This window comes from Chelonoidis abingdonii, chromosome 14 (genome assembly GCF_003597395.2).
Source record: "Chelonoidis abingdonii isolate Lonesome George chromosome 14, CheloAbing_2.0, whole genome shotgun sequence".
In the NCBI taxonomy this organism is placed as follows: Eukaryota; Metazoa; Chordata; order Testudines; family Testudinidae; genus Chelonoidis; species Chelonoidis abingdonii.
This window is the reverse complement of record NC_133782.1, coordinates 15,512,701-15,525,623: the sequence shown is the minus strand read 5'-3', so window position 1 is coordinate 15,525,623 and position 12,923 is coordinate 15,512,701. Positions and strand designations below refer to the sequence as shown.

Genomic DNA, 12,923 nt, shown 5'->3' with positions numbered 1-12,923 from the left:
GAAATTGGTAACAGTTGGGAGTGAAATCTGTTACTGTAACTTCTAGAGCCTATAGCTTTCATGTGATGTGTGCAAACATCATAAAATTTGTTTATTCAACATTTGCTTTAACTTTAGGTATCACTGAAAATGTTTTAATTATGAAACAGGTTATGACTTTGGACCCTGAGTCTTATTGATTCTAACAGAAAATAATAGGTTTTTTTCTGCATACTTTTTTAAATCCATCCTTTAGAGAATTTTATCCCCACTACAGAATTATTTTAGAATGGCTCAAAAATTAGATTTCATTCTCTATTTACATTTTTACTGTGTTCTTCAGTGTATTAAATCTATATAACACTTCCATAGAATCCTATTGATTTCATTCTTATTTCATTCTATCAGTCTTCCACAGGAAGAATCTAAATGTAGCTTCAATTTTGTTTTTTCCCCAAAAAGTTTCCATATAAAAAACAGGGAAAAAAATTTCAATTTGAAAGATACTGTGGTGCTTTTGGAGTTACCATTTAGCAGCTAAATAATCAAACATTCAAGATAGGAGAACTTCCGGTAAAGAGTCATCCCTAAATAACATTATTCAATCATCTATTTTCCAAAACAAGGGCCTGATTCTCTTCATTTACATTGGTGAATATCAGGATTAACACCACTGACTTCCATGGAGGTACATTAGTTTAAAATGAGAGCAGAATTGGACTGAGCATTTTTCTAAATGAGCTAGGGCTTATGAAACCGAATTTCCAATTAGACTGAATGTAGAAAGACTTGGGACAGTTGGGTACTCTGGGACTAACTGGTTCTAGAAAACACAAAACTGAGGTAGGCTATTTCAATACTTAAGTTCCACCTAGTGGACAAAATTGCAAGGGTCTTGTTTGTGACAATCTATAGCAGTTTGCTTGCACTTACACCAATATAAGGAGTGGGAGAAAAATACAACAAAGAAGATACATTTATAATGAGTAACTATCGTGATGGATCTGTTTCTTAATACCAATCCATGCTCTTCATAAAGCTATTTAGCATTATTCTTCTGGAAGATTTAAATTAGGATATAAGATCACAACTGGCTAAATTCTTTACACTGCCGTTTCCAGCAAATCAGAATCTTAAAGAAATGGAGGATGGCAAAACCACATGCTTCCAATGAGAATATTTTTCTAGTTTATGAGCCGAAATAACCAGCTAGAAAACTTATTGTATATAATAAAGATATGATAAAACAATTGCACACAAATTAGTAAAAATGTATCTTACCTCAGCTTCATTTTCCCCCTGCAGCCAAATTACAAAAGCTGTAATACATCTAAACCTATATACTGTACTCCCAGTATAAACACCAGGGACTGATCAGAACTAAACCAACTCAAGCCCACCATGCAAGGTGTATATACATAAAAGCATGAAGTTGCATAAAATTTATTTTTTCCACCTGTTTTTACATCATTCCTTTAAATTCTTACATGTCTGCAACATATAATTCCACAGAACAATAAATAATTTGCATTCATTTTTCTCTTGAATCAAAGGTATTTACATCTTTTTTTTAACTAAATGACAGGTACAAAACATTGGCATCTCAATAAATATCATTTTGACACCAGAATCCATTTTCCCATACAACTGAAAAGGTTTTTAAAAGGCATAGAAGCACACAAGTTTTGTTAGGCAATGGTAATGGGCCATCTTGGCAAAGGTGAAGAACCCAGGATTTCATGCAGGTTAAAGGCTTGAATTCTTAATAAGAGTTAAGGATCTGGTCCATCAATACTGAAGTCAACGGAAAGATTTCAGTGAGCACTGGTTGGGCCCCAGATGAGCAGCTAGGTGGGCAAGTAGAACTCCCTCTGAAATTCTGAGAGGCCAAATAGCTCATGATGGTGATTTGTGCAGTTAGCTTGTTTGCACACATGGCTGTGACAAGTGCATGTGAGAATTAGGTGTGTATTTTGCACTCAAGTCTGCAGCAGCCATTACAAAAACACACCCCCAAACCTTAAGTCTTGAATTTTAAAGAAGCCAAAGGGGTTGAGGCACCTCTTTTAGGTGCCTTTGAAAACCCCAGCCTAACCTCCTAAAACAGCAATAGTCTCCCGCTGGAGTTACAAACAGGTTTAAGTGAGTCTGCAATGAGATTTTATGGGGTTACATTAGTTCAGTAGACTATAGAAAAGTAGAGGGTTTGGTGCTGCTCCTTCTGGCTCTGCAGCAGCTGTAGCACTTAAATATAGTGTTCCCACGGCTGTGGTGACACTAATGCTGTCACTGCTTACAGCTAATACAGTTTTGGTGAAATAAAATACTATATAGGTTCAAGCTGTTACTGTTGAACAAACAGCATGTTAATTTTCAGCTCCATTCTAAACAAAGAAAAAGAGATGGCTGTTAAGAGAATTAGGACAATAGTTTTTTTTGGGGGGGAGGGAAGAGGTATGGGATGTGTGTGTGTATATATATATGGCTATAAGCAATGAAATGCAAGGAACATGAAATCTCCCTCCTATTTAAAAAAAAGCATGAGAACACACCTTTAGTTAGTTACATCAGTGATTCAAAAATGAACTTCTTATGAAATATAGGCTATTGTGGTACCAATTGCAAAGGGAAATAGAGCACTGATCAGAGATATTTCTAAAGTAAGCATGGGAAGCAAAAGCAAGTGATGAAGCACATACTGCTGTCTCCTATATTATTCGTAGAATAGCCCCATAACATAGAAGTTACATAAACTGCTACTATTCACAAATATAAAGAAGTTGCTAAACAAACACATACTTATTAAAAAGTCTGTTATTCCAAATAAGCATAAAATTCAAGTATAACAGAGGAAAAGATGTACTGTAACCTAAACTTCCAGTATGCCATCTATTTACTATGTGCTGTAAATACAAACATCTGAATGAAAATTCGCTTTTAAAACCTTTTTTTTTTTTAAAACATATGGGGAAATAGTTTACAGACAAAGTGCTAAACTTAAAAAAAATAACAATCATACCTCCCCTGAACATAGTGTTTGTAGTGGCAGTTTTGCTTTTTTTTTTTTTTTTTTTATTGCTTTAAAAAAAAAATTATACCCAGAGAGAAATACTTCCTAGATTTACAACCTTGTGTAAGAAACTAGCTGTAAAGGAACAAGGCTTCACCCCTCTAACATAATGCTAAAGCTGATAATCCCACCATTGCTAATATGAGTTCTTTATTAAGGTTATGAAGCCATTAAATATTACTGAAATTGCAATTCACTCCCATTCTTGGTATAAGTTATGATTTTGCCAATATGGTCCATTTAGTGTAAACTGCATTGACTTGAGGAGACAAGTGAATTCTAACTTATACTTTCCAAATATTTACATACAGTAGCATAGCACTGTTATTCTTACTGAACATTTAACTACTAATACACAGCTATTAGGGGCAGGAGTCATTACAAAGATATCTACTGTCATGTATTTTCAAAAGGACAAGAGACTTAATTTGTCAGTCCAACAAGTTGCCAGAACGATGCTTGATTATTACATTTAAATCACTAAATCAAAACTTTGACCTGGGAAGCCAGCAACAAATGCATGACTGACCCTATCCTGTAACTGCAGCAAATCACTAGGAGAACATGAAGGATCTTTTTGGCGAACAGACGCAATTTACAAAGCTGACAACCCAATTCTTCTACAACAAAGCTTTTTAGACACGGCTTTTCTTCTCTGAAGCAAATCACAGAAAACCACAGAATTCAGCCTCCCCTAATAAAAACCTGTATTTAAAAAAGAAGAAGAGTGGAAATATTTTGCTGGGAAGTTTGTGAGGGGATGTGGGAAGGTGAATTTTTAAAAAATACTGTAAACCCGAATACAGCAGCTAGCTATTTTTTTTTTTTTTATAAACAACCCAGCAAGAAAGAGAGGATGCCATTGAGTATTCTGCTTTTATGGGGTACCAGAGACAAGACAAATCATAGCCATGTAGCACAAAAGAAAAGCCACTGTTTTATCTTAACAAGTGCTTGCTCTTCTTATTCCTCTGAAAGAGCTAACAGACCTTGAAACATAAGACTCTAAATCAAGTATGTAGAAAGGATACCATTGTAGCCAGCAGTGCTGGAGGCTACATTTCCCATCTTCCACTGCAGTCTAAAACATTTATTCATCCACTATCAAAATGGTCATACATAGAACTACTGAATGGTAAGGACCTGGTATTTCCCGCGATGGCATGAGAAGGAACAAAGGAGCAAGGAGGGTACAAAAGGGCTCTAGAACACATAGCAGCGGTGAAAAGAGCCAACAGCGCAGGCTCCCTTTTCCCCTAGGCTCCTGGCAGCCCTCCAGGTCAATTCAGTGTGGTGACAGCACTGTCAATTCAGAGAACGTGAAGGTAGAGAGCATGGCATGCTCTCTTCTGAGCCCAGTAGGTTTCCCATCAGGAACTCCAGTATGCACTTCATGCTCTTTGAGCCCTGTTGGAGGAACAGGGCCATTGGCAACATGGCTCAAAAGAGGAACAAGCTGTCAGGAAGAGGGGGAGATCCAGGAAGATTTCCACTTTTGTAGATAACCCAGAATCCACAAGGCAGAAATCAATATACTTCAACTGATCCTTTGGTTCTGCAGAATGGAAAAGCAGCAGGTTTTGACTCACCCACTCTGGGAATATCCTAGATACTGCTTCAATTCATGCTCCTGGTTTCTCCAGGCGTTCTTCTTTGAGAAACAATGACAGGTCATAAGGGCTTTTGCAGAGCATGTGCATGCATCTCCTCCTGCTTCTCTGACATTTATGTGATGAAATGAACAACAGATACCCGCTCCTTTCAAGATTGCTGAAGTGTTTGGAACTTGCACTACTTGGTCTTTGTTGGACCCAAATGTATCCAGGGTAGCCATGTCATGCAGCATGTTCTTCGGAGAGATTAGATTTTCTAGTGCAAGTGAGACAACTAAGTAATGCTAGGGTTTTCTAGAGCTGATAATCCAAAAACACAGAGGTGCAAGCCACTGCCCACTACAGATCTCATTTTAAATGCTGTTCCAATTCTGCATTCAAGTTTGTAAGCCAGAATTTTTCTTTTTTTTTATTATTTGAATGCTTGCGAAAGTGCCAGATCTGCAGCAATGGAAACAAAAGTTGGCAACGCATCGAAGAGGTACACTATGGGAGAGAGGGCCTGCCCTGTTGCTCCCCACATAAGCACAATTTAAAAACACTGCAAGGGGAGTTCAGGGTATTTGGATCGGTCATTGCTGGCCTCCCTGCTGACCCGGCCAATAAGGGTGCTTAGTTCCAGTTATGATGGTGGTTTTTATGATGTGGATTCTGCTTCACTAGAGCTGGATGGACAGAGACCACACAACTCATTTATCACAGACTAAACAGTTATTAGATAAATGTCACTGCCACTGACAGTGGTGGAAGCCTCTATTAGCTCATTGCCATACTTCTAAGCTTTCCAGTCATATATTTAGGTCTCCACCTGCAAGGAATGCTGTATAAATTATGTGGGTCAATGCTTTTTTTTAATTAACAAAAACAAACAAACAAACAGAAAACCAAACACACCTCTTCTGGGAATTCTGCTGTTTAAAATAAATGGAAATCTTATTTGTGCTTCTCATTAAATAAACTACCATCTTGTGCATGGGCTCAGTTTCTGACTGCTCTCAAACGTATGTCTATTGAGGCAAGTTCCGGTTTTAAACAAAGCAAATTCTATAGTTATCTCAAACTGCCTCTCTTTGTGGACTGTGTCATGAATGGCGCGTGTAGAGGACTACCTAGGGTTATTTGCAGCTCATCTTCATTAACTCATCCTAACAGGAAACAGATTTTATGTAACTGTGAAGAGTAGCAGCCCTGTGACCTTTCCTTTCAGTCTCCAAGGATTCAAGACACGTCTGCCACATTGTCTGCAGAATAGGATGAGTCTCTTATGCTGTCAACACATTCAAAAGCCGATCAGCTGCAAGTTTCCTTCCAAAAGGCTTTGCTTGAATTTAGGTAATTTGCTCCTATAACATAACTATATAGTGTAGCTATTTGTATATCATCAGCTCCTTTTAACAAAAAGCACAAAAGCTAAACAAAATGGAATTTTCCCTTTTTTGGATGATATTTCTCAATGTGCATTAGCTGCTGGAAATCATCAAAACACACTAGATTTTCTACATTCAGATCCTTCATTTTGATTGAAGGAAAAACTCAACTAGTCAGGTTTTCATTTATGTATAGATCTGTTTCAACACTGGAACTCTACAATCAAAACAGCATGACATCACCCTGTAGTCAGCTGTTGGTAATACAGTACATCACCTATTTTAAGGGACTCCCCAAGACGCTCAAAAACTAGCTCTACCTGAATTGAAAAGATAAACAATAATATAAAAATATAACACAATGCAAGGAACATCACAGACATTTAAACTAAAAAACAAAACAAAACATCTGTCCTGTATAAACTTCAAGGTCATTTAGCAGCTTTCAGGTACTCTCATCTCACATGAGAAACCAATCATCATTGAAGTTACATGCATTTGACCACAATGAAGTAAGACAAAGACTGAACAAACTATCACGTGCCCTACACCTCCCCAGAAGACTCTATTTACTGTTAGGTTTCAATTTACTGCAGTCCTTAGTCTTAGTCTTTCATTAAAGCAGCACATAATATTGATAACTGCATAATCCTATCGGACAAAGTTCTTACAATGACAAATACATGATTTCTGTCTCTCCGCAGTGTGCAAAATTAGTCTCTGCTCTGTAGACCGAGCAGCTCTATGACGTGAGCTTCGAGTAGCTTGGGGGAGAGAATCTTCGCCTCAGGTACTTCAGGACGTAGAGAGGAAGGCAGCTCACTAGAGTGATGACTGTGACCTTCCACAAGAATGACAAGGTTGCAATGAAGTAAACATCTGCAAGGAAAAAGCACAGAAGTAATGGAGATGGGCTGCAGACTGAAGTCAGAATTGCATTGCGTGGGGAGGATCAAAGGTCAAAGTGAAAGCTTCAAGGGGGTGGAAAATGCAGCCCAGTAAAACTTCGGAACAGCTGCCTCCTCACACACACAACACAGCGTTTTTGCTCCCTTTTTTTTTTTTTTTTTTTTTTAATACCAATGCAATTTCTGTTCCCCAACCACCTCTTGCTCTCCTCCTCTCTTGTTCATGAAGGATATATCTTTCTTCCTGACACACTGCTCATCTCATTCAATAAGGCATTTTGTCTAGACAGACAATTATGGACATAAACCCGGTTTGAAATATTGAAATCCTTCACGGCCTCTGGCAAAATGAACTACATTAGCTTCCTTTAAAGGGTCTCCAGATTGATTTTAGCTCTGGGAGTTCTTTTTCTTTAACTCGCTAGTAGTGCTGAATATGAATTATCTCCGTTCATTCAGATATCATGCAGCATCTCCTTTTACATTATATAATCACAGAAGCACTATGGATATATTTGAAGTGCATTCAAAGATGAGCCACAATACTCTTGTTTAACAGATAGACATTGCACATGGAGGCTTTGAACCAAGGAAATGAGAGGGCTGTTTTATTCTGCAGCAGGATATCATCCTGGGAGTTTGCAAGGCTTTCTGGGGGAAGTAGTGACATCTTGTGGTCCCTGATAGTACACTGAAACACGCTGCAGGGATCTGATATTTAACAGACTGACTGTCCAGGGAAATGTGGAATTCATTATCTGTTTTCTTCTAGCATGTGAGATGTGTCTTCTATTTAGACAAATGAAAATATAAAACAAAAGTCCAGATGAAATCAAGAAATTGAGACAAGTTTTAGTGAGTCAACTACTACATCCAGCTAATGGACATGCTCTTTCACTCCAGCAACAGAAGGAGATGCTTTTACATTCAGAGGTCTCAGGTTCAATCCCCATAGATGACCCAATCAAGTGGTGTCTTGTGTGGGGATCTGAACTGATGCGAAGCCCTGAAGGCCAGGATGAGATTCCCGGACCAATGTGTAACATATTGGCCAAGTGTGTCTTTGTCTCTCTCTAGTGGCTGGACTGTGTAATGAAATCTGAGAGTCTGCTACTGCCTTCAAGCTAATGGATCTGGTCCCTGGAATTACTTACAGTAGGTTAGTTCATCGGCAGTTGTGAGCCCAATTTATGCCCTTATCCTCTTGTTAAGCACGTAAACATTTGACTAGAAAGACCTGAAGAAATAGAAGATAATTAACCTTACCAATAAACTCATGTAGGAAGACCAGAGAGGCTATGTAGCAGGAGAGGCTAAGCAACTCTGCTACTATCATGAGCCAGTGCCACGTCTGGATTGTTAATGCCACCATCAGTAACTCAGTAAGAATCAGGGATGTGAAGGAAATGGCCACAATGTGGACAAATTCAGACTCAAACAGCAGAAGAGCTCCATACATGATGATACTACCTGTGAGGAAGAAAGAAGGAGAGAGGCTGGATATCTTGCTGCTAAACATCAATCTAAGTTCTAAACATCACTCTCAGTCCTGAAAGAGCAGAAACATAAGGTCACCTCTTAAGACAGTTTGCAATGGCTTTTGATAATGCATATTGGACAGTAAATCAGTTATTTATGACATGTCATTAAGAAGATAAAAGAACTTCTGTGCAATGAGTAAGAGACACTACACAGGTGGTCAGTGTTTCATAGGGGCATGTCAGATTTACAGATGTGGAAATATGAAGTGTATTATTTTAGCTACTGTCATATCACTTGAAGATTATGGTGATCTATTTGTCCTTCCAGAAAAAGAAGCACAGTCACTACTCAAAAGAGAAGACAAATATCAAACACTTGTAACTTCTCCTGTGCTGCCCTGAAGTTCAGATGGAAGCACAAGGTGTAGGACGCTGAGTGCGTATAGTTAGGTTTTCTGTGCCCTCTTTGGGCCAAGTTCTCCACCCTAAACAAGCACAAATTAAAGTGGCATTAATGAAGCATTATTTTGGACCCCTATTCCAGCTGGGCTGGAAAGCTCATACAACTCCCTGCCCAGCCACCTGCACAAATAATTCATGTCAGCAGCATGAGTAATTGGCACCAACATCCATCACATGCTAGTTTCTGAGGGGAAACCCTTTCAGGGACTAGAGCCTGAGCCACAAAGTTCAGATCCAGCTCTGAACTCTCCAGCGTTTGGCGCTGTTCAGTTTGGGTCAGGCACACCACTGCTAGCAACTAGTCTAATTGTTTAGCCTGCTGCTTTCTAGTCATTTAGCACAGTAGATATGAAGTCACTTTAACCAAATACTGTAACAAGATAGTGGCCTCATCTGAGAAGGAACTTTTCCCCAATGCATCATCCTCTGGCTTTGACTTCCCACCACTTGTGAACTTTCTATAAATGTCTTGGCTTTGCCATAGTATTTATATAGCAACAGGAGATCATTATTCCTGCTATAGCATTCTACTGCATTAGACTCATCCCCTGAAATCTAACAGAGATTTATATTGCTGCTCCCACTTCCCATTTAAAGATGGCAATGTCATTTAAAACAGCTGATTTTGGCACATTTCTTTCTGCTTCTGTCGATAAAGGAGTTTTGGAAAATATCATTTTGTCACAGGATCGTACGGCCATTTTAACTATACAACCTCAACACTATATGTACATTGTTGCATGCTTCCTTAGCTAATAGCAACAGAAATAACTTGTGCTTGAGCTTCTCTCTTTCTTTTTTAAACCCATAGGCTGACGCCGTAGGAGCTAAACCAATGGGTGCATCCAAACTTGAAACAAATATAGGGTAACCAAAGTAGTTTTGTTAATAGCTTCTAGCAACTTGAGGATAAAAGCCCAGATAAAAGTGCAAGTTATTTGATCTCAAGAACTAGAACCTTCTTCAGATTCTTCACTACCAGAAAGGGTCATTTCCTTGGCTGGGAATAAGCCAATCATCTCAGCTAGGTAGTAACCAGAACTGGGACTATTATGACTAATAGATGATAATGTGTTTATATAGTGGTTTCCCTTCATAGATTTAAAAACAAAGGCAAGTGTCATTAACTTTATTTTACAGGTGGGATACTGGAAGTGGGGTAAGGTGGAGACTTGCCCAGTGTCAAAAAGCAGGTCAATGGCCACAGTGGGAACAGACCCCAAATCTCCTGACTCATATGCTGTCTCCTATCATGACCCAGTATTTCAAAATATTAGTAAGCCACTTGCTACAAATGTTTAGTTTTAAGTGAATTTTTTTTTTGCATTAGTAAGATGGTTGCTGTCATTGTTCTGATGGAAGGAATTTTCACCCTATCCTAAAGGGTTGTTATTCCAGCAATATTCTACTTTTGATAATACAGCAGGACAGCTATATAATTCCTGACAGGTACGGGAACGCTATGAGAAAAAAGGTGCAGTTTCTTACCTTGATAGATACTTATCAAAACCCATATTAAAAATGTTTTATATGACAACGGTCGCCCCTATAAAGAAAAAGAAAGACAGCAAGTATGACTTTTGAAAACTAATTTACAGATGATCAAGTAACTCTGACACAAATCTAAAATAGATGGTTTAAAGGTGACCTGGAAAGGGAAGAAAATTGATGTATTTTTTGTGCTTCTTCATGGTGCATAATAGGCATTTGACTATAGTGTCACAATTATTTTGGTATAAACAGTGCTTCATATCAGTATAGCTATTCCTGTATGGGAATGGGAATAAACTATGTTTTGATATAGGGTTACCAGTATAACTGCATCCACACTAGGGGAATTCTGGGTATAAGTAAAAATGTAAAAAAATAAAAATCACTCTTCTAACTGACAAAGCAGTACAAAACACTGTGTGTAGACAAGGCCTAAGGATGGCTGGAGAATTAGTGGTTTATGACCTCAGAGACCACATGAGAGTGAAACCAGATGGAGATGGGAGGCGACTTATTCAGACTGTTGGAAAACACTCACTATGCTTCTGTTGGATTCTGTTTAATGGAAATTCTTGGGGGAAAGGATGTCTTTGTTGAAGAATCAGCTCACCCTTCCCTTCAGTTAAGGATATTTCTACTCCACATACCCAAATCATTCAAACAATTCTCCAGAAAAATAAAAGAGCGGCAAGACTTGGCATTCCTCACATTTCTAAGGTAAAAATCAAATCAAGTAGACTTCTCTTTTTTTTTTTTTAAACAAATAAAACTCTTTCAGGCCTCCTGTATATATCATAAAGCAGCAAAAACAGCACAAAACCAATCTTTTGTTCTCTTTTTAGGTCACCTGTAAGGCAAGTCTCCATGCAAGAAACCATCTGAACTACTGTTTTTGAATAGATCATAAGCAGTAGAGCTAGTCCAGAATTTTCCAACAGAACAGATTTCAATTGGAAAATACTGATTTGACACAATCAACCCATTTAATGGGAACACATCAATTTCAACAACATTTTCAACAGAATCAGGGGGAGGGATAGCTCAGTGGTTTGAGCATTGGCCTGCTAAATCCAGGGCCGTGAGTTCAATTCTTGAGGGGGCCATTTAGGGATCTGGAGCAAACATCTATCTGGGGATTGGTCCTGCTTTGAGCAGGGGGTTAGACTAGATGACCTCCTGAGGTCCATTTCAACCGTGATATTCTGTGATCCTATGAAAGGAGGGGGTAGTGGGTTTTCCTCCTAAAGTTCATGTCATTCTGTACCCACAGCACAATGCTGGGTCCCTGTTACCTTCTCACAGCTTCAGCATGGTGGTGGGTCAGTCCTGCTCCATCCCATCTTCACGTCATCAGGGCCCACCACCAGTGGAAGTGAGAAGCCATGATGAGAGCTGGGGGGATACAGAGACTGAGGACAAGTGGTGGAGGTTTCATGTTCCAAAATCAGAATATTCCTTTTTTGTGGGAAATTCTGAGGTCTAATATTTCATTCCAATTTGAAAAGAAACAAAATTTCAAACATTCAGAATTTCCCACAGGATGGAAATTCTATTTTCTGGCCCGTTCCAGGAAGCAGCTAACTGTTAAACACAACGAGGTGTGAGAAAATAAAAATAAGTTAAAATTGTAAATAGAATTTTGCCTCTTGACAACTGTACTTTTAGAGTCATACGATAAAGTACCATCTCTATGGATATTGTGTTTGGTTTGTCTCTCTGAAAGCCAGTTCCAAATCAAGCCAAAGATTATATATGGAGCAGATGGAACAGAAACAGAATAAGATTTACTGGACCTTAAGAAGATCTTTGTAGAGCTCTGGATACAACATGGCAACCTCAGATTTGACATCCTTGTCTAAGACCAGAGAGAAGACTGGAAACATTGTATAGATTGTGGAATACCTGAGCAGAACAAATACAGGAGACATCAACAGAGCACATATTGTTTAAACCACAAAAATGAATACACAAGTCTTCAAAAAAGAAAAATATGCTGCTCCCTGCATCTCAATAATAGTCACATAATAAACTCACAACTGGAACACAGTACTGTATGCACAGCAAAAAAACTGCAACATTTACTACTTTAAATTTATGAATGGAATCATTCATAAACGGAAGCTGCAGGTATTGTAACCAATGTTACACATTTTCCAATAGTTTCTACTCCTTTTAGAGATGGAACTATTTCAGAGCTGGATTTGACTATGTAATTCAGTTCAGAGGGTTGGGCTGTTTTTTTCTTTTTTTAAAATACGTATCTGAAAGCACGAGCAAATGTATATTATGCAAGCACAAAGACATTGGCATAGCAACTTAGGTAGTACGGGTGAGATTTGGGGCTGTGCCTCTCAAAGCCCAGAGGGAGGAGGAGGATTAAGGTGACTTTATGCCACCTTTATGCTCAGACGGGGATAAAAGAGTCCCCCAGCAGGCTATGTCTGTGACAGAGCCTGTGCCTAGCTTCCTATGGGTAGTACTGCGGCCCAGAATCTCCACAGCACTATGTGCTGCAGCCTCACCCTTGCCACACCCGTGTTGTGGCTCTCAAA

The 12,923-nt window shown here is 38.8% G+C and overlaps 1 protein-coding gene across 2 annotated transcripts in view; it reads right to left on the bottom strand.

Moving 5' to 3' along the window:
- Nucleotides 1–2,454: 2,454 nt before the first annotated feature.
- The window catches only part of ATP9A (ATPase phospholipid transporting 9A (putative)), a 103,666-nt gene continuing 93,197 nt past the window's right edge, over nt 2,455–12,923 (bottom strand). For both annotated transcript variants that reach the window (XM_032804035.2, XM_032804036.2), the window contains exons 25-28: nt 12,165–12,273; nt 10,369–10,426; nt 8,204–8,407; nt 2,455–6,908 (exon numbers count right to left, since the gene is read on the bottom strand). In XM_032804035.2, coding sequence (XP_032659926.1) covers nt 6,772–6,908; nt 8,204–8,407; nt 10,369–10,426; nt 12,165–12,273 — 508 coding nt within the window. In that variant the 3' untranslated portion in view covers nt 2,455–6,771. The remainder of the gene's footprint in view (nt 6,909–8,203; nt 8,408–10,368; nt 10,427–12,164; nt 12,274–12,923) is intronic.